The sequence below is a fragment of the Aspergillus flavus genome, chromosome 5 (genome assembly GCF_009017415.1).
Source record: "Aspergillus flavus chromosome 5, complete sequence".
In the NCBI taxonomy this organism is placed as follows: Eukaryota; Fungi; Ascomycota; class Eurotiomycetes; order Eurotiales; family Aspergillaceae; genus Aspergillus; species Aspergillus flavus.
In genome coordinates, this window is record NC_092408.1 from 2,073,411 (window position 1) to 2,098,147 (window position 24,737).

At 48.5% G+C, this 24,737-nt stretch overlaps 8 protein-coding genes across 8 annotated transcripts; 4 read left to right on the forward strand and 4 right to left on the reverse strand.

Annotated features, from left to right (window-relative positions):
- The first annotated feature begins 427 nt into the window (after positions 1-427).
- Positions 428-5,417, forward strand: F9C07_2284896 (translational repressor Pumilio/PUF3). Its single transcript, XM_041292944.2, has 7 exons — positions 428-1,467; positions 1,545-1,822; positions 1,879-2,017; positions 2,082-3,373; positions 3,428-3,706; positions 3,765-4,320; positions 4,374-5,417. The coding sequence occupies exons 2-7, from the start codon at positions 1,784-1,786 to the stop codon at positions 4,787-4,789; spliced, it is 2,721 nt and encodes a 906-aa protein (XP_041147704.2). The 5' UTR covers positions 428-1,467; positions 1,545-1,783; the 3' UTR covers positions 4,790-5,417.
- Positions 5,418-6,585, forward strand: F9C07_2284897 (pre-mRNA-splicing factor cwc21). Its single transcript, XM_041286405.2, has one exon. The coding sequence runs from the start codon at positions 5,764-5,766 to the stop codon at positions 6,403-6,405; it is 642 nt and encodes a 213-aa protein (XP_041147705.1). The 5' UTR covers positions 5,418-5,763; the 3' UTR covers positions 6,406-6,585.
- Positions 6,586-10,564, reverse strand: F9C07_2163533 (P-loop containing nucleoside triphosphate hydrolase protein). The gene is made up of 2 exons (XM_041292937.2): positions 10,146-10,564; positions 6,586-10,081 (listed from the first exon to the last, which is right to left on the reverse strand). The coding sequence occupies exons 1-2, from the start codon at positions 10,347-10,349 to the stop codon at positions 6,635-6,637; spliced, it is 3,651 nt and encodes a 1,216-aa protein (XP_041147706.1). The 5' UTR covers positions 10,350-10,564; the 3' UTR covers positions 6,586-6,634.
- F9C07_2163536 (uncharacterized protein) lies at positions 10,565-12,855 on the reverse strand. Its single transcript, XM_071509310.1, has 2 exons — positions 10,881-12,855; positions 10,565-10,829 (listed from the first exon to the last, which is right to left on the reverse strand). The coding sequence occupies exon 1, from the start codon at positions 12,050-12,052 to the stop codon at positions 11,171-11,173; it is 882 nt and encodes a 293-aa protein (XP_071364428.1). The 5' UTR covers positions 12,053-12,855; the 3' UTR covers positions 10,565-10,829; positions 10,881-11,170.
- Positions 12,856-12,989: 134 nt separating this feature from the next.
- On the forward strand, positions 12,990-15,723 carry F9C07_6181 (putative tyrosyl-DNA phosphodiesterase; the record flags this gene model as incomplete). The annotated part of the gene is made up of 8 exons (XM_041292945.2): positions 12,990-14,072; positions 14,204-14,395; positions 14,446-14,624; positions 14,674-14,785; positions 14,836-14,896; positions 14,961-15,244; positions 15,308-15,408; positions 15,477-15,723. Exons 1-8 carry the CDS (start codon positions 13,209-13,211, stop codon positions 15,721-15,723), a joined length of 2,040 nt encoding a protein of 679 aa, XP_041147707.1. The 5' UTR covers positions 12,990-13,208.
- A 679-nt stretch (positions 15,724-16,402) lies between these two features.
- Positions 16,403-17,061, forward strand: F9C07_2108078 (uncharacterized protein; the record flags this gene model as incomplete). Its single annotated transcript, XM_041292946.2, has 4 exons — positions 16,403-16,648; positions 16,714-16,803; positions 16,861-16,914; positions 17,026-17,061. 4 exons carry the CDS (start codon positions 16,403-16,405, stop codon positions 17,059-17,061), a joined length of 426 nt encoding a protein of 141 aa, XP_041147708.2.
- Positions 17,062-17,304: 243 nt separating this feature from the next.
- F9C07_2234192 (pleiotropic drug resistance protein, ABC superfamily) lies at positions 17,305-22,025 on the reverse strand (the record flags this gene model as incomplete). Its single annotated transcript, XM_041292955.1, has 3 exons — positions 17,305-17,847; positions 17,904-18,287; positions 18,342-22,025. The coding sequence occupies 3 exons, from the start codon at positions 22,023-22,025 to the stop codon at positions 17,305-17,307; spliced, it is 4,611 nt and encodes a 1,536-aa protein (XP_041147709.1).
- Positions 22,026-22,111: 86 nt separating this feature from the next.
- Positions 22,112-22,615, reverse strand: F9C07_1664336 (uncharacterized protein). The gene is made up of 2 exons (XM_071508296.1): positions 22,573-22,615; positions 22,112-22,520 (listed from the first exon to the last, which is right to left on the reverse strand). The coding sequence occupies exon 2, from the start codon at positions 22,460-22,462 to the stop codon at positions 22,199-22,201; it is 264 nt and encodes an 87-aa protein (XP_071364429.1). The 5' UTR covers positions 22,463-22,520; positions 22,573-22,615; the 3' UTR covers positions 22,112-22,198.
- Positions 22,616-24,737: the final 2,122 nt, after the last annotated feature.

Sequence of the window (24,737 nt, forward strand, 5' to 3'; positions counted from 1 at the left end):
TGACAATAAGAGGGGGCAAAGGAAGAAACCATAAAAGAGGTGAAAGCCTAAGGGTAAAGAGCGACGGGAACGAATTTGGGCGGCCCCAGAAACATTGAATGGTGGTTTGGAACGGTATGGGACAAGTGGACATGCGATCACCCTTGGGCAAGTTGATTTTACCTAAAAGGCTGGGCGGTACTTACCCTTCAGGTGTGGTGCTCATACTGCGATCAAGTACCAATTCAGCCCATGGCAAAGTTCCTGAACGGATCGACAGATCGTCTTGGTGTATTGTCACCAGTGATACCAAATATACCTACCGACCGATGGGCGCCTACCTGAGGGCCTTCCAAGACACGCAGCATCTTTTTTCCAGCTTGACCTTTTTGTGACCAGCTTATCTATCATCTTGACTCTCTCATCGATTGCAAAAAAGACTTCATATTTTTCTTTTTTCTTTTTTGCTTTTAATCATTTTTTTATTCTCGTCTTTTTATTCCCAACCATCCCCCCTTCCTTTATTTTGAACTGACTCACTCCACTTTTTTTCCCACTTTTTTTTTTTGTTCCTACTTCATCCTGAATCCATTTAGTGCTGCTTGTCTGTGCTACCAGTTTCTTTCACTTCGTTTAGGAATTTTTCCCACTGCGCTGCCTCTGACGCTCGCTCTCAGTCAACATCTTCATTCTTCTCAACGATATTATCACCGACATCATCCTTTCTCCTTCCTCCCCCCACCACCACTGCCGTACTTCTCTTAACTCCCCACTGGTGTGGAGGTCGAAGAGGATTTACTATCGAGATTGATCGGCCCCCCAGAACCGCTTTGGGTGTCATGCTTGCTTTCGCCTGTGTCACAGCTGGATTACATTAATGCCGTGCTTTGTCTCTCTCGTCCACATTCCCATTTATCGCTGCTCCACCAATCACGCCTGATCGCCTCATTTGCGCAACGAAACACATTCCTCCCCATAATACCAGTCGCAATTTGACTGAATCTCTCCCCTCCCCCTTGCTGCTGCGAACCATCAAATCTCCCAAACGCCTATCGGATTGAAACACATTCGAGTCGGCAACGTTCTTCGTCCCGTTCCCTCTCCACAAGTTACATGAGAGTGATTTGCGAGATTCGAACTTCCTGGAGCATGCACGGAGCGTAGCAACGTCGCGATACGCACTGGCAGTCTTGATCTACGGCTACTTGCGGAGCATTACACTCGTAACGACAGGGACATTATCCAGTTCTCGTCACCTTGCTTCTGCTTTGCTTCTGTATTAAGCATTTTTCGCTGGCCCGCCTGCCACTTCACCTCCCTTTCGTGCCCCTGCGATCCCTTGTATAATCTGTACATGGTCTGACCGCATTACTTTGTTTGGACAAAAACAATAAACCCTATTATATTATTTTCTTACCTTGTTTCGGTACGCTCCTCTCTTTCATCCCTTCCTTTCTTTCCCTCGTTTGACTCGGTGTCGCTGCCTGGGTAAGTGGTTTTTCTATGAGAAGATCGCCTCACCGCATTACAACGTCTCGCTAACCATATGACCGGGCCTCGTGCAGGTCAACATTTATCCGCTATCCCGACGGGGTCCTCGTGTTCGTTCGCCACGTTATAACTCCTATCGGTTCGACGCCGCGAATCCACAATTTGGGATACCTAGAGGGAGGACTGACAGAGAAGAGAAAAGCGGGAGTGCTAAGAAACAAGTACTGTTGGAGACCGTCTGCAAATAATTCTACGCTGTTCGTATACATACTTTTCTTTATTCCGTCTTGTGTTTAGTTAGATACATGGTGAAATGGCCGCGATGGCAGCAAACGCAAGCGCGGTACATCATGTGAGTGGCAGGTAGTTGGGATGAGTTGATCAAGCAATTGACGGTTTTGGATCTAGGCACAGTCAAGTCGAAGCTCAAACATCGCTCCGTCCAATATGGGTGGTGAACGGAACCGTGGAAGCCATGGAGGTATGGGGCAGCCTTTTGGTGGAGGGAAGGCGAGCTGGAAGAATACCATCTGGGGTGACAATCTAGGTGAGACACTTGAAATGCCTTCCATATTGGCGAAATTATATTAATTGGTGGGGATATCGTCTAGACCAGCATGCTGGTGATAAGGCCTTTGAAGGCAAGGCCGGTTCTAGTTCTTTGTTGTCATCGTCCGAATCGGATGGGTGGAACGGTCGCCCTAATATGCCTTGGAGTACCGTCAATACATCTTCAAATGTTCTCTCCAGAGCGACAAATAACAGTATGACAACATCGCCTATCCAAACACGGGCGGGTGACAGAGGAACAGGTAGCCTTGCAGAGGCCGGTGACTCCTCGTACTTGACACTACCCCGATCGGCGGCAATCGGTGGCACTGCTGGATCAACAAATCACAAGGCCTATCTCAACACCGGATCGGAGGGTATTTCTCCTTCTGGAGATGGTATCGCATTTTCTGGCTTTGGGAATTTCAGAAATACAGAGAGCCGGCGGCATGCCAACTCTTCTGCCTTCGGCGGCAGCCCTGTTGGATCTGGGTTCCCCATGAAACCAGGGTTCTCTACCCCGCTCGAGAGTACCAGACCCGATGAAATGCCATCTATGTCTGCTTTGCCCCAGGGCTTGCCCGAGACTGTTGCGCCGACGCTTGGCCGCAACTCCTATACGCATGCGTCACACAACTCGGCATCATTCGCGCCTCAGAGACCGGTACACTCTTCATACCCATCGTTCCATTCCGAGAGCCAGGGATTCGAGGGTCGATATGCCGGCGGCCCTGCTGACATCAATTCTGGTCTAAGTAAACTCCACTTCAACGAAGGAAGTTACGCCGCGCATCCTTCGAGTACCCGCCCCGGGTATTTGTCGCACCCATCTTTTGATGGTTCTTTCCAGCGATTGAAATACCAGGGTGACGAGCCCGCCTATCAAGGGGCTAGCTACGCAAGTGAAGGCGCGTCAGATGTCCAACTCGGATATCAAGCGCCGAGAAACCGAATGGGAGATAATCCGATCTCGCCGACAGAATATGCCAGGGTGGACAGCCCACTGTATGCTGCGCTTGATAGTGGGTCTGTGCACGTCCCACATTATAACAGTGCGTCTGCTCGTTTATCTGATGCACAGGCTGCTGCTTTGGAGCGCCGCCTGCGAGAGCAGGAGTTGGCCCAACAAGCAATCAACCCTCTCCAAAGACTGTCCTTTACCCCATACGACCTTGCCCGCTATCAAGGCTCAGGAATGAATGCTTTGTCGGGATTCTATCCGGTCGCCCAACTTGGCGCCGCCGCCCTGGCAAGTAGGGGCCACCGCGACCACGATCCATCCCAGACTGTGCGAAGTCCAGTCCTGGAGGAGTTTAGGGCGAATAGTAAGGGCAATAAACGTTATGAGCTTAAGGTAACCATTAATTGCACATTTTTCTAAATTACCTCGTGACTGACAGTACATTAGGACATCTACAACCACGTCGTCGAATTCAGTGGTGATCAACATGGATCGCGTTTCATCCAGCAGAAACTGGAGACGGCAAACAGTGACGAAAAGGAGCAGGTTTTCCGTGAGATTCAGGGCGATAGTCTGCAGCTGATGACAGACGTCTTTGGAAATTATGTTGTACAGAAGCTCTTCGAGCATGGCAACCAGACGCAGAAGAAGATTTTGGCAAACCAAATGAAAGGACATATTCTGGCTTTGTCTACTCAGATGTATGGATGTCGCGTCGTGCAGAAGGTAAGAGCCTCTTAGATATTCTCTTTTCCTTACAGGTCGGTGGGCTAATTCAGTGCAGGCCCTGGAGCATATTCTCACGGACCAACAAGCTTCTATGGTGAAGGAGCTTGAACACCACGTTTTGCGATGTGTTAGGGACCAAAATGGAAACCATGTTATCCAAAAGGCTATTGAAAGAGTGCCGTCTGAGCATGTACAATTCGTCATCAATGCCTTCATTGGTCAGGTCGAGAAGTTAGCTACTCATCCATATGGCTGTCGTGTAATCCAACGGATGCTGGAACACTGCAAGGAAGAGGATCGTGAGGCGATTCTTGCTGAGCTCCACGTCTGCACCGCCAAGTTGATTCCGGACCAATTCGGTAACTACGTGATTCAGCATGTCATTGAGAACGGCGAGGACAAGGATCGAACCCGTATGGTAACAATTGTTATGTCGAACTTGTTGACCTACTCGAAGCACAAGTTTGCAAGCAATGTGGTGGAAAAGAGTATCGAATTCGGTCAAGAGTCTCAGCGTCACCAAATTATCAGCATGTTGACGTCAACGGATGATAATGGGGAGAACCCCCTACTTGGACTGATTCGTGATCAGTTTGGCAATTATGTCATACGTATGTCCTCAATCCTATAGGAGTATACTTGAGTAGTACTAACCTCTGTACAGAGAAGGTTTTGTGTCAGCTCAAGGGCGCAGAAAGAGACGCTCTTGTTGAGGAAATCAAGCCTCTTCTCAGCCAGCTGAAGAAGTATAGCTATGGCAAACAAATTGCGGCGATTGAGAAACTAGTTGCGGACTCGAATTCACCAACCAACGGCACTCTTCCTCATACTACCTCTACCACACCGCCAAACTCGCACAAATCCTCTCCCCAGCCATCGAAGCGGGCTGTGAACGGCCTCGACGGCTGCCGAGCGCCAGTCGTGGGCGCGGCGCCCCCGACGCCGCCTCCAATAGACCCTCAGAGCAACGGCGATGGATCCAGCGATACCAAGACCGTGACTAAGAGCACCCCCCTCACAGCAGCTGAGTCGGCTGGCACGACCCCGACTACTTCTGTGGAAATCAACGGTGCCAATTAGATTGCTATGACTTCCAATTATCCTTGCTTCTATTGACATATTTTTAAACCTTTTCACGATTCGCACACTCAGTTGTGCCGAGACACTCAACATTATTCTTAATCCGGGCGTATACATACAGGCTTTCTGAGGGATATATGAGCTATCGCTTCGCTGCTCCGCTATCGCAATTTATGGCATAACGGCGTAAAAAACACGGGTCATGGCGGGAGCTTGCTTTGCTTTCTTCTTACTTTTCTCTTTCTTTTTCTTTTCTTGTGTCATTTTTTTACGCCCCCCTACCCGATATACTCCTTGAATTCTCTTTTTACACTTTTAATTTGTTCATGGCTTTCTCCGGTTGTTCTGTGACAGGTTCGATGTGATGAAAATGAAGACACGTCTTTATAGTTGTCGATGGCTGTATTTCTCTTTGTCCAGGTACGAGGTGTCGGCGTCTTAATTGGTGAACAAGGGAACACTGGGATATCACGCTTGATTGACCTCGAGGGTTGCAAATGGGACCTTTGGACATATGGAAAACTCTGAAAATAAGGAGCGTCAAAGGAAGTGCCTGGAGCATGTAGAGGTGGTCTGTCGGTATACAGTCAATCAATTCAAAAGTGTTGATGAACCCGTCAATCTCCGTATGGCAAACTTTTGTAGTATCTATCACTACTGGTATGATCTAAGAACTGCCCTACTCTTGTAGATGGTCCGGCCACCATGCTTATCAGCATATCACCACGTGACGCGATCGTAGCTTTGGACGCCGTCAAGTCGCAAAGCTTCAATTTAATTCAAGCGCTACCATTCCGCCATCGTATTCTGGGGGGACTGTTTCAAAACCACAACTCTACACCACCACTGTCCTCATTTTCAGCAGGAACTCCAGATCCCTTTGTCTATCCCACGGTCCACAGAAAACGAGCCACCCACTTACCCACCACGACCTCCGACCCTCACAAAGACTACAAACAGAAGAAATCTCCATAATGTCTTCGAACGTCGGTCTCAATACTCCCCGCGGAAGCGGCACATCTGGCTACGTTCAGAAGAACTGGGCCTTCATGAAACCGCGCAACGCGGGTTACGGTGCGCCGTATCCACCAGTTGGAGCAAACAGCGACGCAGGACGGCCCTTCAAGCAGCGGCTGCCTGACAAGCAGATTCTCGAGCATGATCGGCGGCGGGCGATTGAGGTGAAGGTTATGGAGGAGAGGGATCGGCTGGAGGAGGAGAATGAGCGGATTGAGGAGGAGCTTGCGGAGCGGAAGAAGAAGGGGGATAAGGAAGACGGGGAGGAGCAGGAGGGGAAGATTCTGTCGGATGAGGAGATTGAGGAGCGGTGTGAGGCTTTGAGGGAGAGGTTGGTGAAGGAGATGGAGGAGGAAGAGGAGAGGAAGGGTAAGGAGGGGGAGCGGAGGGGTGGTCGGTCTGCGCGGGATTTGCCGCCCAGGGATAGGAGACAGTTTAAGGCGTATCAGGTTCATGAGCTTGCTGAGGCGAAGATTGAGGAGAGTGAGCGGTTACGGAAGGCGTTGGGGATTAAGGAGGATAAGGAGACAGGAGAAATTTCGAGTGGGCGTCGGGATTGGGAGGAGAAAAAGCGGGAGAGGGAGCGGGATCGTCCTTGAGCTTCGATTTACTCTCTTGGATTCTGCTCTTTTTTGTTGTTCGTTTCGTGATAATGTTGAATTGGGACATTGGCGTTGGGGAGTTACTGCACTTGATTCTTGTATATGACAGACAGGATTTAGGACCATACGCAATGAAGTAATAGAGCATGTCTCATGATGACCGTGGTTATAAGTATTCATAGCTTTGTATAAGTCGTTACAGTAACTTTTCTCATATTATATACAGTTAAGCGCCAAACTTTTCAATTATCCAGCCCTCCTTAGGGTCTTTCTTTTGCACCACCTTCTTGGCTGGCAAAGGCCATCCTCCACGTCCAGCCTCGCTTACCAGTGACGGGATCACCCAACACGCCCTGCGTGGTGGGATTCCATCAATCGGTTCTGTTTTCCCAATAGGCTTACCGTACTCGATTAAGGGCGTACCGTGTGCAATGGCAGAGAGTTGCAAGCCACTAGGACAAACCAGTGGGAACATTCTGACTTTGGGTACTTCGGTCGACACGAGCGATGGGGACGCTTGTTGGAGATGGGAATATATGATGTATTGCGGCATTTCCTTGGGTGAGAGGCTCGCAAGGATAGATGACGGATGCACGTAAACAGCTTTTTCATCAAGTTCCGTGGCCGGTCCCTCGCGAGACTTGAAAAGCGTCAAGTATGGAACATCGATCGCTCTCTTCGGTGTACGATGCATTTCGGGCGGTACTGGAGACAAATCAGCCCGGATGGCAACATTGTCGATGAAACCCGCTGTGACAATTTGCTTCAAAGCCTTGATTTGCTTCTCTGTTGGCTGCGATAAACGTGGCTGATATGCTCCGACAACTCCAGGGTTATTGGCCCGCACTATATCTGTCAATTGACTTCGTAGTTGCGTGGCCTCTTTGAATCCTTTGCCTCGTAAGAACATCTTTTCACAGAACGATTCTCCATCAGAAGCATATCCATAGGCGCAAATCGCTGATAAGAACTTCAACGCATCGGATGTATCATCGTGTTGACTCCAGAGTCGATGAGCTCTTGCATAGTCTTTGTGACGTTGCTCCCGAACTGTGTCTTCCAAACGATCCGAGTTCGTGTATACCGCGTCTTTCTCTCTGTTATCCCCCTTGGGGTTCGGGTCGATTTGGTTTTCTGGAACAAAAAGGTCTCCAACTGCCAAGGCCGAAACCAGCGCAATAACGTAGGGCATACAGCCGTGCTGATGACCAATATACAACATCTTACCAAACCTAGGGGACAGAGGGTATGTAGACAGACGATTGCCGATTTGCGTAACTTTGCCATCAGACGTGAGAGCACCGAGATTTTTGAGGAGCTTCTCGGCTTTCGCAAGACCCTGCCGACTAGGAGGCGTTGGGAATGGGAAATTGATAACGTTGTGAAGGCCCATACTCTTCATCTGAAGCACGACGCCTTCAATTGGCGTGCGTAGAATCTCTGGTTCTGTGTACTGAGCAAACTCGTTTTCGTAGACTGCAGATGAGTAGAGTCGATAGCAGTGGCCGGGCCCAGTTCTACCAGCTCGTCCTGCTCTTTGATTGGCACTGGCCTTACTGATCCAGTTGACCTGAAACTTCTGCACTCCTGTATCTAAATCGTACTGTTTCTCCTTGGCCCGTCCACAATCAAACACATATCGAATGCCCGGGATTGTTAAACTAGTCTCAGCCACGTTAGTCGCTAGAATGATAAGACGTGAGCCCTCGGGTGGCGGTTCAAAAACTCTCAGCTGTTCCTTTGTGGGAAGTTGGGAGTACAACGGCAAAACATGCACTCGCGTGGATGAACCCATTGCTTCTTCGCCGAGATCAAAACCATCATCGTCATCATCATCGTTATCTAGACCGGTGATTTCGAGGTCACTGTCGTCGTCTTCGTTGCCAACCTTGGAAAGATCAGCGTCCCCAATGTCTAGGTCTTCCGCCTCCAGTGGTGCATCGTTCGCAGAGATCTGCACTTTAACCTCAGTTTCTCCACCCCGCTGCGTGGGTTTGAAGGCCTGCTTCAAGCGCTTAGAGAGTTGTCGAATTTCGTTCTGCCCTGTCAAAAAGACGAGCATGCCCCCTGGAGGCAGCTTACGATGACCTCTCGAGACTTTCCGGTACGCCTCCTCAACGTAATCCTGGCGTGTGCGTCGGGAAAAATGCACCGTGACGGGGTACTGGCGACCTTCTGCTTGAACCAAAGGTGGTGGTCCCTGGCGGAAGAGGTTGGGATTTTGGGTGAAGTCGGAAATTCGCAGAGTGGCAGACATGACCACGAGTTTTAAAGGTTTCACAGCTGGGTCTTCCTCACTCATAGCTTTCCTCAGGTCCACAATACGGCTCACCATACCAATGAGGATATCTGTGTTAACACTCCGTTCATGAGCCTCATCGATAACGATGATAGAGTATTTGCTCAGCGAGAAGTCTTCCGCGATTTCACGGATCAAGATACCATCGGTCATGAACTTGATTGCGGTTTTCTTCGATACAGTGCTTTCAAATCGAATTTGATAAGACACTTGATCGGAGAACTGACCCAATTCATCGCCTACACGTTTTGCCATACTGACAGCAGCAACTCGACGAGGTTGCGTTACCGCTATCATGCCGGGATTAGGGCTATCCGGGTTTCCAAAACCAGCTTCGAACAGAAATTGTGGTAATTGAGTAGTTTTTCCGCTACCAGTAGCACCCCATATAACGACAGAGGAATTGTTGTAGATTGCCTCCATAATTTTCTGTTCTTCTCCAACCACAGGCAACCCTAACCGTGCATTTTGTATATCCTCCGAGCGGTCAACTTGGACATGGAATGCCTTTCTGAAGGGGTTGCCTTTGGTAACTTGAAGTTCTGCGGGCAGTGGTTCTTCTTCGTAAACAGTATTCCGCACGGGCTTTTCTTTCAACTTGGCCCCGAAGGGTTGCTCTTCTGATACGACAGGACCGGTAGTAGGCTTGAAACCGACTGTTTCGTTAATTTGTTGTCTGGCCCAAGCTTTGAACGCGGACTGGCGAGGCTGATTGCTGGTACTGTCATCCTCCTCTTCTTCCTCCTCGTCTTCGTCTCCTTCATCATCGTCGTCGCTTTCTTCTTCCTCTTCCTCTTCCGCTTCTTCACCCTCATTCTCATCTTCGCTTTGGTCATCCTCAAAAGCGTCCTCTGAAGATTCATCATCGTCTTCATTCATCCTATCCAGTGCCTCCACCTCTTTGTCTTTAAGTTTCCGATAATCTGGGGTGCTGCCGTTATCGCTCTCATTCTCGTCTTCATCCGAGTCAAATCCCTCCCATGGTAAGTCTTGTATCTTGGTGGCCTTCGTTTTCAATTTCGGCGCTCGTTTGCGCTTTTTGAGGACGGGAAATCCGTCCGCTCCAAGTTCGAGAGGGCGCTTCAACCCGCTACCAACCACGACCTGTTCCGCCGGCTTCTCAATGGGACCTTGTGCTTTAGGAATAGCGAAACTTGTCCCCGAAGGAGGAAGTGAATCATCTGTTTCATCGCCCGACAACTCCACATGGGAGGCACTGTCATGGGTATACCTAGATGCTTCAATGATACCGTTTTCGTCAAGTCTTTTGCGCTTCCCTAATTCTCTAGAACTTTCGAAATTGGAGGTGTCCAACGTTGTCTTTTCAAGCTTCTTGAGCAGTTCAACATTTTCCTCTTTCTTGAGTTTATTTTCCTGCAGAGACGGTTAGAATGGACGGTATACCCCACAATTCATTTCTTGCATAGAGTCTACATACAATATATTTATCTAAGCGTTTTTGTTTCTTTGCTGAGATTTTGGTGTGTTGCGCTCTCAATTCCTCTCTCAGCTTTTGCCTTTTGGCTTCCTTCTGTTCTTTAGAGATGGGCAAAACTTCGGCGGCATTGCTGTCGACCGCAGCATCTGCCGCCTCCTTCTGCCTGTGCTTTTGCTTCCTCTGACGAGGAACAAACTTCGGCATGGTGTGGGGGCAATGATACCTTTGTCCACACCGACAGACAAAGAAGAAAAATATACAGAAAAAGCAGATTGATGAGCTTTGTGGTGATGGTCAATTGGAAAGGGAACAAAAAAAAATTAGGCGGCGGAGAGATTCTGCCCTAAAGCGGTGAGATTGTGTTCACCGCCCACGTATGTAACACACTCCCCTCCATGGAAACTGTTTACAAGTTCATGTATCGAAACGTATTTCCCCTCCCCGCATTTCTGAGTAGACAGTACTCCTTTCACTGCATTTATTTGTATCGCTCAAGGCAAGCCTCTAACCATGGTGGAACCTTTCAATCTCAGTGAACTTCAGGGGCCGCTAAACCTTCCCTTTCCTGCCAGTACCAAACAAGTTGCCGGACTTGTTAATGGTATTCAGACAGCTGTCATGTGCATGAGCTTTAACGACAGAATTCTGGTAACAATTTCACAAAAGGGCCGACTTGGTCACTGGGTTGGTAGTATACAATGGATTCTTTCCAGACACCCAGCTAATGGATGACAGTTACATGTACCATTGGAAAACAAAAATCCCGGAACTGAAGGCGCTCACACCTTCCCAGACTCGGATGACAGTCTTCTTCCGATCAGCAGCCTCACTGCGACTTCACTCCTGGGAGGCCGTATTTCTGGACATGACACAATTGGTCAGCTATATGCTCGTCAGATAGCTAGTGCCATCGTGACAAAAACACCGACTGAAAAGCGGCTTCTGGTCGTTGGACTTGGACTTGAGACCGCTGATGCTGATCGGAATGTTTTCTTCGCAATCATAGACCTTGTGCTTCAATGCATCTAAGGGTTGAGAAAAGAAAAAGAGAAACACTCACAAAGCCAAATCGAGAACCCTGGTCCCTGTATCTTCGTTTTACTCCGCTCAATCTTCAGGGGTGGGTCCCTTAGAGCGTGGACAAGATGGCACAGGCGGTTTCTCTCCTCCTCAGTAAAACCGCGAAAACTTAGCTTTCCAAGGAATTTGAACGCGCCGCTAAATAAGGTGTTGACCAAATCTTTCTCATTGAAACCGGGCAAATTCCAATTCTCTGTTACAACAACGGTCAACGAAAAGATATGCAAGGGCTCGGCCGCTTTCAATGCTGTAATGAATTCTGAAAACGCCCAACGGCGATGCAAAGCCACTCTAGGGTTCTCTGCTCCTATCAAAACTACGACCGATCCCAGTGGTCTGCTCCAATTAAGATGTTCGTTGCGACAGGGGTATTCAAGGTTGACATCAAACTCCTTAGAGCGACAACACGGTAACGACTTCGGATGACGTCTGAGAAGGTCTGCGGAGTAAGGACCATACGCTCGGAGAAAGAGCCTGCGGTAACTAAGCGAATGATACAGGGCAATTGAAGCTTCATGGTAAATGAGGTGCGACGTCCTGAGAATTTGTAGATTCCCGATCCCTGTGTGTTCGAGTCTCCCGATTTCGAGGGCACTTCCGTCATGCGCAAACAAAGCGGTATAGATTCTGAACCTTACGTCGATTGGCAGGCGATAAAGGTAACAGCTACGATAGTGGCAGCCGACAACCAGCTCTCCTCTGACCATCTTGCACGCCTCCGGAACAATAATGTCATGGTAGTTTGGTTGTCCATCGTACAATGCAATTCGAGTGACATTGTCCTCAACGACTCTCCTATAAAAGCGAACGGTGATCCTCCAACCCATGCTCTTGCTAGCGGGAAGTTTCGTTGAACAGTGTGCGTTGAAGGGTGAGGCAACTTACCCTGGGTTACTTGGTTCGAGACGATTGAAGTTTGGCTTGTTCGCGGGGCCCTGCATACTGGTGTCTTGCTTATGAACTGAAACTCCTGTCTCTTGAGGGCCGGGGTCCATGTTTTCACCTAATAGGGGTATGGGAAATGGCTCAAATCGAAGCTGAGGGTGGTCGGCTTTCTAAGGAGTTATCTGGGGGCATCTCGATTATTTGTTGTCCTTGGTATGAATGAGAGTGTACAAAGTCCAGAGGATAGGTAACTAGGGAACAATAGAATTCAGCTGTTCTTCAAATCGCATGCAACACTTTACTTTCATTCATAATGAGGAACTAACTTGCTGCGCCAACAGAAGAAAAAGGAAGTTACTGTGGCACAAACCAGGGCTGCACCTTCACGGTAATTGCCTTGCAATACTCGAACAATGGTCTCATTACCATTCCTTGTACCCATTCAAAGGCTGTATATAAAGATGTGGGCAATCCATGCAGACTACTACGATGATTCCCTCTTTGTTTACAGTGAAGCTTGTATACGGGCTTTGCTCTTTGATACGGTCTCTCTACATAGTGCACTTAAATAGAATGAGTAGTTGCTGGCAACCTTTTTGGGGGGCCTGAAATCACATATTAAACATCATGATACCTTCAATCATCGTTCAATATATCCTCGACTACTTCCAGGTTATACCTGGTGATAAAGTATATATCGCAGTCACGTGTTGCCAGGGAGATTGATTATCATTGGACGGGTTCCTCTCTTGTTTCCTGTTGTCTCCTGCTTTGCGTGACTTTTCTTTCACTACCCTCCACTTCTTTCGAACGCGTTTTTATATTGTCTTTCGGTGTTACACTTAGCTTGAGGTCCTTGATTTTCATTTGGTTGAGGAATAAATCATCTGGACAACCAAGGACTCCCGTGACGTCTTACCGTAAACACACCTCTTTGTGTTCCGTATCACTATAAACCCTCCATTCACGGTCTGTCAAAGCATGGGTCTTTACTAGCCACATAATTACCTCCCCCGAGTTGCTATTCCCTTTTTTATCCCTCATATCTACCTCTCCTTTGCTGTCTGATACCTCATTTGAAGGTTTCAATGATCTAAGATGAATCCCGACGATTTAGATGACCCTGATCTGAGGGCAGCAATCGCTGCCTCTCTCAGGGAATCCAGTAATCACGAAGAGAACAGCCAAAACGGGCGTCAACATGAAGTTGTTGACTTGACTGCAGATTCTGATGATGATGTGATACCCATATTCCCCAAGTCAAACTCCGTCATTGGTTCCGAGACAGATGGGGATGAAACCGATTCGGGCGAGGAAGATGGCGATGACGAAGATGAAGACCTGAAGAGGGCGATCGAACTGTCTATGCAAAGTGCCATAGCAGATGAAGATGGCTCTTCGAGACATCATTTGTCATCAATTGGCAACAATGACAGCAAGGCATCTAACACCCCGATATCCAGTAGAGCTGAAACCCCAGCAAGCATACAGGCGCCGACACAAGCAGCTGGCTTATTGGGCTTGGATCGAAGACAGATGGAGAAAGAGCGCCTGGAGCGGCTGAACAAGAGAAAAGCCGAAGAACCTGTATCGGATGGCCAACGGGATGCAAAGCAGGCGAGAACTGGAACGCCTTCAAGATCTCCCGGTCCTGCTATATCAGTGGTTGACACATCTTCTGGATCAAATTCGTCACGCACAACGCCAGCAGGAAATGATCAAATACAGATCCCATCTCCGACCCCGTCGGTTCAATTTCCTAACGGAGTCGTTAAGAAAACATGGGCCTTCGGTTGCCGCCGACAGGGTGATGATATCAAGATCGAGGAAGTTTTTCAGAAATCTGACTTACAACTTGCTGTCCTCAGCTCTTTTATGTGGGAAATGGAATGGCTTTTCTCAAAATTAAATACAGCAAAAACTCGATTCTACTTGGTGATGCAAGCCAAGGATGAATCTACAGTAAGTGCCGTTCAACGTTATCCACGTAATTGTCTGGCTGGACCATGAACTATACCCATTGCTGGTCCTTACTTTCTTGTCTTGGTGTTCAGCCTTTTGGAACGTGAAGTTAACCATCTTTGTGGTCCTAGAAACTTCAGTACAAGTCCGAAACCGCTGCTATGAGCAACCTTAGATTATGTTTTCCACCAATGGATGGTCAAGTGAATTGCATGCATTCAAAGCTGATGTTACTCTTCCACTCGGGATACGTTCGAATTGTGGTCCCCACTGCCAACTTGACTCCATATGACTGGGGTGAAATAGGTGGTCTTATGGAAAATGTACTGCATAATCTGACATTCCTATCCGCTACCGGCTAACCATAACCTAGAGTGTTTTTATTATTGATCTACCAAAAAGGACCGATAAAGACTCTGGGTTTACTCGAACAGGCTTCTACGACGAGTTGACTTACTTTTTAAAAGCTAGCACTCTACACGAGAATATCATCGCTAAACTGACCGATTATGACTTCAGTAGAACCGCGCATATTGCATTTGTCCACACTATGTAACCTCCTCTACCCTGACATCATGGTCTGATCTCTGATTCCATCTAGTGGTGGCTCGCATATGGGAGATTCGTGGCGGCGTACAGGGTACTGCGGCTTAGGACGTGCAGTGAACTCTCTTGGTTTGCGAACATCCAAACCTCTCAACATCGATTTTGTCGTGAGTCTACAATTGTACCAATTCACAGAGCACTTCCTGATACACAATAGACGTCATCCGTTGGCTCCTTGACGGACGAGTTCTTGAGGTCCATATATCTTGCATGCCAAGGTCAGCAATAGCTGAGTGCGATACCCCATTATAACACGAATCACAGGGATAACTTTGTGTCCAGGCGACGATGGATCGACGGAATACGTCCTTCGCACCGCAAAATCCTTTCCTGTCCGGAGCCGCAGCAACCCTACACAGCTCATTAACAAGTCTACGGCCGAAGAGTGGAAAGATAGATTTAGAGTCTACTTCCCCTCAGAGACAACAGTTAATGACACAAAAGGTGGACCACAATCCGCAGGGACGATTTGCTTTCAATCAAGGTGGTATACGGGCCCTAAATTTCCTCGTCATGTTCTGCGTGACTGTGTAAGTCAGAGGCTAGGCCTACTGATGCATAATAAAGTGAGTCGCTGTGTTTTTGAGGGAAGCGGAAGAAGACACCAAGCTTATGCTAGGATGCTCTAGATCCTCTACGTAAGGCCAGATGACCCAGCGACGCTACCTGATAACTCTCAATGCCGAGCCTGGGCTTATGTGGGAAGTGCGAATCTTTCAGAGAGCGCATGGTGAGTGATCTCGTATCATGCCCATCCTCTGATTGTGCCTTGCTATCTGGGAAACTCATAATGAATAGGGGCCGCCTCGTTCAGGAGCGGGCAACAAAGGAACCGAAACTCAACTGTCGAAACTGGGAATGCGGTGTGCTCATGCCTGTTATTAGTAAAGAAGATGCTGTGTCGGAGCAGAACAAGTCCCCGAACGATGAATCCGGGACTATGCTAGATGCCTTCAAAGGCATTGTGCCCGTGCCGATGCGTCTCCCAGCACCTCAGTACGGGCCAAACCGCAAGCCTTGGTTCAATTCAGAAAGTGGAATGTGATTCAGATTGGGATTTTTGTTATAGCTTCATTCAACCAATTGGTCATGCATATAGATAGTCCCATTCGATATCTAATTTGGTACGCACAATATTTAGAGACGCTTCCGGGCAGTGGGACATGGTTGGCACGGTAGATCTTAACAAGGATATAATTCGTAGGATTCTCGGGCAATGGTTCCCCGTTCTTTAATATTAGATAGTATAGCTTTCCGTGCTGGCAACAAAGAGGCCGGCTGACCCCTTTTGGTAATCCGGCGATCTTTCATTTACCCAGATGCGAGAGTCCCGAACCCAGAGATGCACACGTCCGTTGTGATTCTTTGATATCCCTGGTCCCCACTCGAGAACCATCCCTACCAAGCCTCCCAAATAGAGCCGACCATGCAGCAAGAAATGAAAAGAACCGCGATGGTCTAGATAAAGCGACGCAACACACTAAAGTTGCCCCAAGTAGCCTTGGAAATCAACACGATTCCATGAACTAGCATATTGAAGGGATAATGGTAATAATGGGCAAATGGCAATGGGGCCTCATAAGTGCTAGTGGTTATTTGACTTACCCAGATGTGTAGATAAATACTTCAGGCCGCGCGATATCCATCTCTTCGTCCACATTTCTCTTTTCTCTATTGACTTCTACTGCTTGGAACGCCCGCATTAGTTTACAGTACGCCCCAGTATGATGTCTGGTCTTGTTTCTCCGCTTATTTTTGCCTTTCTCTGCGCCAGTACTGTGGGCGCTGTTCCACCAGGTACTTCTAACCCTAATTATAGTGGTACCGGTGGCACTATGGGCCATACTGGAAGTACAGTCGGTACCGGTGGTACTGGAGTTAGTGCTGGTGGCCCTAGTATTTCTCTGACTAAGGCTACCAATCGCGACAACCCAGGCAAAACACGGCAGCAGGAAAGATTCGTCGAAGGCGTACGTCCCCAAATCCAAATCCAAACCCAGTCCAGAAAATCAGAACTAACAACACATGCCTGAAGGTGTGCGCGATGGAGGGTGACTATGGCATGTGCCACGGAACGGATGCCAATGGAAATGACTGGACTGCTCCTTGTAATCCCAAAAATCGGGTAATTTTGCAAGTGCCTTTTTTGTTGGAAGGGGACATATGTGCTGATCTTGAATAGTGTAAGCTGGGACAGCCTCGTCTGTGCAATATTGATACTATGAGGTTTGTGGCGGTGTGTTCAAAGTGAGGGGAGAGACTGCCTATTCTTTCCTGTTTCTAGGGGTTTGATTGTGGGGATTTGCTTGTTTTTATGGAGAGTTTGTTGTCATGTTGTACATATTAGGTCAATGCTGGGGAAACTTTATATCTTGTGACATGAAGTATAATCTTGCGAGATATTGATGCTAGGGTGGAATATTCCTCTATATGCAAGAATTATATTAACGCTGTCTATAAACAAAATGCTTTTTTTCTATCTATGTCTCCTCGGGATATCACTCATGTTCCACATTAGATCTCTTTCTCCTCCTTTATTTATCTATCTTTTCCCCTGTCGCATTACTTGTTTCTGCTTTCCTCCTGTTTCGAATTCATCGGTGGAAAGTTGAACACCAACCACCGTCTAATTCTGTTCCTTTTCGGACTTCTTAGAGAAGACCTTTTTCACTCCTTCAATCATCACACCGACTCCACCGAAGAGGTATCCCATTCCAAAGGACCATCCCCTAACGCGGACAGTGTAGATGAAGAAATAAACCAACGCCCAGTTAATGATCACAAAGGCCAAGAAGATACCAAAGCACCGCCACTTATCGCCATCGTGGACATTAAGTGTGTGCATATACTCTGTGCCGTTAGCGAAGGGGCAGTATTGGCAGTCTTCCGTGGCGTCCGGGTTGACCAGGTATCCCACTCCAGCGATGTTGGAGACGAAGTTTCCTGCGTATTGTTGACAGGTAGAGCCTGGAGGAGGGTCGAAGTGGGTGGCTTCCTTCGAGGCACATTCGATGTCGACAGAGGGGAAAACGCTTGAGATCACGCCTCGGAGCCACCAGGTAACCGGGTTGACGTAGTACATCCAGTATTTCCAGAAGACCGGGTAGTCTTTGTATGGACGGACGATACCGTTGAACAGGTTGACCATGACAAAGAAGAAGGGAAGAACCTGGGGAGGAATGTCAGTGTGGTGAATCAGATTGGGTATACTAAATAGGAACTTACGTTGGAAATCACGGTGAACGACGGGGCGAAGGCACAAATCCATTGACCCCAGCTGGCTTGGAAAAGGAAGAAAAGCATCGACATGAGGAAGACGTATCCAGCGCTGCTCGAGTCCGTGGGGAAGCCAACGGGGTAGTACCAGAGGAGCCAATAGATAAGGGCGGAAACGATTGCCATCGGAATTTCACAAACGACGTTTGCCGTGCAGAAGGCGAACCATCCGTAGATACGGCTAGGATATTCACGAGCTTCCCAAAGGGCGCGGTTGATATAGAACTTGGGGACAATACTGTTCAGGACAATAGGGGGAATAAGAATGATCAAGAAGATGGAGAACATGCGGTTTTGCATGCTACTGATAGAGTTATCGAGCATCCAGAACGTCTGTCCTAATCAGCAATGCTCAAACTCCAAGAAACGGGGGGAGGGGCTACTCACGAATCCGTTGAAAATACCAATGATGACACTGACGAAGAGCTTTCCGTAATAGTACGATGGATCTCTCCAGTATTGTCTGAACAACCTCTCGGTGAGCAGGACAGTCTGTGTCCATGTGGGAGCAGCAAACTCGTATTCGACGCCCTTGTCGGCAATTGGGATCTTGCTGCGTTCTTCCCTGATCTGCTGGATTTCGTCCAGAATGCGGCGGTTCTGTTCGGAATTGCGCCACTCTTCATTCCAATCAATAGCCCTACCATCCTTCTTAGTCGCCTTCGCTGCTGTTTCGAGAATAAATTCTGCAACATTCTTCGATGGTGGGCAAACGACGCCGCGGTCAGCAAAGTACTTGATCACATCACGACCTTCAGGACCAATAGGCCCGAAATAGAAAGTGTTTCCGCCCGGGTTAAGAGCCAAGACCATGTCGAATTGCTGGATCAGCATGGATGACGGCTGGTGAATTGTGCACAGAATGGCCTGTCCCGCTTGGGAGAGCTTCTTCAAGAATCTCACGATTGAGAAGGCTGCCTGACTGTCCAGACCACTAGTGGGCTCATCCAGGAACAGGAGAAGACTCGGTTTCGCAGCTAGCTCGACACCGATAGTTACTCTCTTCTTCTGTTCAACATTCAAAGAACCAATAATAGCGTCCTGGATATCCTCTAACTCCAATAGGTCGATAATCTGATCCACATAATCAAGCTTTTCTTGACGTGGGGTGTTTCTGTCCTGACGAAGGATTGCCGAGAACTCAAGGGCCTCCCGAATGGTCGCGGTATTGTCATGAAGATCCATTTGTTCACAGAAACCAGTGCCTCTTTGGAACTCGGTACCGAGAGGATGACCGTCAACAAGCATGTCGCCAGTGACCACACCCATCTTCTGACGCTGAGCTAAGGTGTTGAGTAGAGTGGTCTTGCCTGCTCCAGAAGCACCCATTAAAGCGATCATAAGACCGGGCTTCGCATAACCGTTAACGCCGTTAAGAAGTTTCCGTGTTCCATTTCCGTATGGCACCGTGTATTCTACATTCGACCAGGTGAAAACTCGATCGCTAGCAGAAAGGCGCTGCATGGCTTCGCCGCTGCTAGAAGACTTCGCTTCTCCACGTGACAATGCCGCATTATCGCCTGTATTTTGTACTTGCTCTTCATCGTTACCTTTGCCGTTTTGCGCTTTGAGTTTTGTGGAACGCTTGGACTTCTTGAAGACCAATGCGCCGCCGCCACCTCCGACAAATGAGAGAACTTCCGCAGCTATGACAGTGACAAGGAGGTACAGAACCGTGAAAGCGATGACCACTCCAAAATTGCGCCACAAATGGTGCCGAGTGAATTGGAAACTTTCTTGAAGATACCGACTTCCTGCAACGTCTGCCTTACCAAGCTCGGACCCAGTGAGAGCACAACCTTGGTATCTTGGATCCACACCTGGGCCTTGAGGCACGAGCTGCGAAGGAGCACATGACATAACTCTGTTCGAGAATTCGTTTGTAAGGACCGCCTCATAACTGTACGAAAGCGGGTTCACGTAGAATAACCAACCGAACCAGATCGAGCCATCAATAAGTCCTTGCTTTGGAATGACATAACCAACGAACAGAATCAACACGTTCAGAGCAATACCAGCGAACCGAACGGCATCGTCGATAGTCGGAGATAGTGCTGCGAACATGCGATACAGGGACGTGATACAGAATGTCGTCGTGTACACAAACAAGAAGTAGATAAAGAACTTGGAGGCCTCCACATCGAGCCCCGTCATGAAATATACGATGATAGTGAACGGGACAACCATGCAGAAGATGGCCGGGAAATCGACCACAACTCGGGCGATTGCCACGGCAGATGGACGGTAGAAGGCATAATCCTTATGACGTGCGACGATACCACGGCCGGAAACCGCAGGCATCAGTTCCGTCAGCTGCAGCCAACCGAGGAATAGAATCGAAAAGAACAGGGCACCACCACGCGAGAAAGCTCCGCTAGTATCCAAGGATTCACCATAGAACAAAGAAGAGACGATAAGACCGTTCGAGACAATAATGAAGTATTTGGTATACAGGGAGGTCTTGTCTCCCCACAGGAGCCAAAATTCTCGCTGCACACAAGCCGCGACTTGCCTGACAATGGAGACCGTGTAAGGGGACTTTTTCGAGACCGTCTTACTCTTTGATTGGGCCACAGTTTTCTGGAAGCGGCGAGTGTCCTCCTGGTTAGTGTCCTGTAATAATTTCTCGTACGCACAAACTTCATTCCAGATCTGCTTGTATGCTTCACTCTGCTTGAAGATCGCCTCGAGTTCTTCAGCGGTCTTTGGTGTCGACGCTTCGCGGCCTGGCTGGAACTGGCGGGCATTCGGGTCACACAGGGAAGTGAGGAAATCAGCAGTTGTGGATTGCTCCGGGCAATAAAACCCGAGATCCACAAAGTACTGCTTTGCTTCGTTGGCAGGGCCTTGATAGAGCATGCGTCCCGCATCGATCACCAGAACCTTATCCATCAGCTCATAAATACTCTCACCCGCTTGGTATAGGGTAACCAAAGTAGTCCGCTTGCTGACGTCTGTCATGATACGGAGCGACTTGGCATAATCAAGAGCGGTGCTGGCATCCAGTCCTCTGGTGGAGTTATCCCAGCAGACGACGGAAGACTTAGTCGCAAGCGTTTCAGCAATACTGACACGCTTTCTCTCTCCACCAGAGACACCACGGACATACTCATTACCCACCAGAGTGTTCTTTGTATGGGTAATGCCGAACATTTTCAACAGCGCGTCGATAATAATGGGTATACTAGCTTTGTCATGTTTCTTTGTCTTGTTAATCAAAGAAAACTTCAGCGTCTGCCAAACTGTGAGGTTCGGGAAATGCTGATCATCTTCCTGGTTGTAGTTCACCTCGCCGCGGAAATGCTTATGTTGCTCTTCCGCTGAGAGGCCACCATAACTGACCTCACCCTCAACCCCTGCGAAGGCTTCCCGGTCATTGGCAATTGTCTTCAAGAAGGTGGAACAGCCTGCCCCGGGCCTACCAAGCACTAGCATCATTTCGCCTTCCCTGACAGCTCCGCTGAAGTCGTGGAGCAAGTCTCTTACCGGAGGACGCTTACCAAAGTGGAGGGCAGGTACGAAGCGACATATGATCTTGTACAGGTCGGGACCAAAAGTTCCAACGACAGCATCAGGAAGGGTCCGGACGAAGGAGGCACCCGTCTCGACACCTTTCACCGTGACATTCTTGAAGGCAACGCCGACCTTCTTGGCCGGCTCTCCTGCCGTCGTTCGTCGTTCCAGATGGCCGCCCATCAAAAACTCGTTCAGATCGAACCCACCCCGGTACTCATCCGTAGACGAAGCCTGTTCGTCCTCGAGCGCCTTCTCCTCGTCGCGACCCTCGGCCCGTGAGCGCCGCCGAGCATCTTTGGCTGAACGAGTCCGGTGGAGACTAAGCTTGGTCACTTCCCTTCGCATCTCTTCGAATTCCTCCATCGCACCCCGACGGGAAACAGGGTCACCCTGGTTGCGTTCGCCCCATCTCGCGTCAGCGTCAGCCGAGGCATCGGTTTCACTGGTCGAGGTCGTGTTCAAAGAGCCCAACGTATGCTCTGAAGCCACCGGGTGATTGTAGGGATTTGCAGCCGTATTGGACGATGCCTCAGGCTGACGATGGTCGTCTGCCATTTTGGAATCGGCCTCGTCTGGTGTACTTTTGTATGAGCGGTATCAAAATCGAAGCCAGTCCTCGAGGCGCGGTTGAGTATTAAAATGTAAGATTAGATTTGAAGATCCGTCAGGACCTGTCTGGTGACTTTTCCAGCCGATTATATAGATATATGGGAGATGTCAGATGATTTTCAAGTGGTTTCAAATGACGGGTATCTGCAGTGTAGTTTAGTGGGTATAGATATGTATATGCGAATATATACAGGAATCAATAGAGAAAGGGTGGAAAAGACAAAAATTAGATAGACAATTGAAAAGAAAAGTGACAGTTCCCCCTTCTGTGCGCGGTTTCCAAGAGGGGAGAGGATCCAAAATGATATACCAACAAGGGCACCCAAGCGCAACAGAAGAAGCTGTTGACAGGGACGTTGAAGCGGGTGATGGCATTGCATCATGAGTTATATAAACGGCTAGCTGCATTACTAACTCCGGGAGCCAAACAACGGGAAAATTCTTTGGATTTGTCAGATCTGGCAGGTGAATAAGACCCAGTGGATACTCATCTGTAGGGTCCAATCTCAAGAAACGGAGAAGACGGATTAAACCAGTCAATCAGAAGCCAGAATGACGGCAGAATATCCGTCGAAGAAAGCCGAACGGTGGAGCGCCACAGGAAGAAGCGAGAAAAAAGAAAGAGAAAAAGTGTATTTTAAGGAGAGCTCGCCTGAAGGAGCTCGGGTGGACCCCCGAAACCACGCTTGGAGTGGATCTGAGTGGATATTGAGTCAACTTGAGTCAACTTGAGTCGAGCGGAAAATGCATTCCTCTGCGGATACAAGAGTCGGTTAAGTCCGAATCTTGCTTCTGTTGATATTTCCCACACCCCCATCATGATGGTCACTTGCAGTTCAATGGAGGATAGTATGGGGAGATACTCCGTAATGTGTTTGACTATCAAAGAGACACGAAGAAAGAAGAAAAAAACCGCTGGCGGGAGGCTGACATTCCCAGATTAGCGTGGCGGAGATAAGCGCCCGGCGTTAGAAAAGATTTTGCGTTTTTGCTTACAGAAGGACTCGTGCCTGATGGGGATTAGACCACCGTCTATTACCTTCTCCCACGCCATGATTGGTCCAGAACTTGACCAGCTGCCTATCATGGGAAATGAATGGAGTTTTCCCTAAAATTCCCTACGATGGCGGGCAACCAACCGGGTTTAGTTCAGGAGTAAACCCGATGGTGGCGGACACGATGTCCCTCCCTTAAAATGTCTGGAATTGGATTATGAGATAGTTCCGTCGTATTCAGTTATTATAACCAACGAGGTGTCTTCCTAGGGGCGCCATAAATCCGTGGTGGGTTTAGCAGTAACTCCGTGCAAAACAGAAACGAGCTTAAGTCTTCCCTGCGTGCTTACATATCGGAATTCAATTCAATCATTTGTACATAGTACAAACTAATATTATAAGATTGTCTACTATTGCTATGGGTCTCTCTCCCAATTTAGGAAGTTGGAACCTTGACGCGCATCCCAGAGCTTACGCTTACGATACCTTTCTTGGGGAGAAAGAGAGTGGGAAGAGGAGATCAGAAAAAGAAATCAGTCGAAGAAGATGAACCTGATCGCACCTGTACTTACACGCGCTTGGATATTCTTCGGGTGAACAAAGATATATCAAGTCGCTGAAGCCTGAAACGTTTTCGGCACTGGCCGTTCAAGAATTAATCCAGACTTTTACTTAGGGTTTACTCGGATCTCTTCCCGGGTTAGAGATTGGTCGACCCCCACCGAAGAGAAAAGAAAAGTCGAGTCAGTTGGCTGTACCGCACGGACCTTTGCCGGCCTCGAACGAGTCAGCCGTTCGGCAATTTGCGTTCTCGAATTCCCGGCCTATCAACTGTGGTGATGCTGCAGCAGTAATTTTCCCCCTCGGTCAGTCCAAGTTGATCGTTCAGACCGCTTTTCCGATGTATATCCTAAGTTTGCTGTCTCCAGCTGTCTAAGTTTGGAGGCCAAACTTAGCCTCAAGCCAGTATTCTGATAGATCATCACCGAGGCGTGCTTATTATATCTTGGCATTCTCCATAGCGGATCATGGCGTCCAATGGCTTGCGGTCCAGGTGGCCATGTCCTCGAGGCTGTTTTGATTTCTCAGCAATCTGCATCTTATCTATAGGATTGATTAGAAGTATCTACTGGAATCTTCGACTGACGATATCGATTAGAAATGCGGTTTCTTGGCTTCACTCTCCTTGAGTAATTATGCCGAAACCAAGACCTAGTGCAGTCTGTTTTAGTATCAGTTGCATGTCCTGCTTACTAGTACTCCGTTGAGATCACATGTCAGAAGATGCAGCTAACCCCAAGGTTCCACTGTTAGTAAAGTAGCTTCATCAGCTGCAGTAGTATATCCCTGTTAGTATTTTAGTTCACCCCCACCGCTTGGGCCGCAATATAGGTATATACAGAGTACCAATGATGCCACTCCGGAATGATCCGCTATCAATGACCACTTCTCTGAGTCGTTGGTGAGATTGATCAATATCCCCTTGGCATAACACACCTTCACGTATCACACCGCATATTTGTAAGAAATCGGTTACGGCTCAGATTCTCATAGGTCAATGTATCCGGATATCCGAGGACAAGGCCTGTCTTATGTAAATAGTCTCATTCAACGAGGATTCCCGGCGAAGAGACGCGCCCTCTGGCCATGAACGGGGAATGTT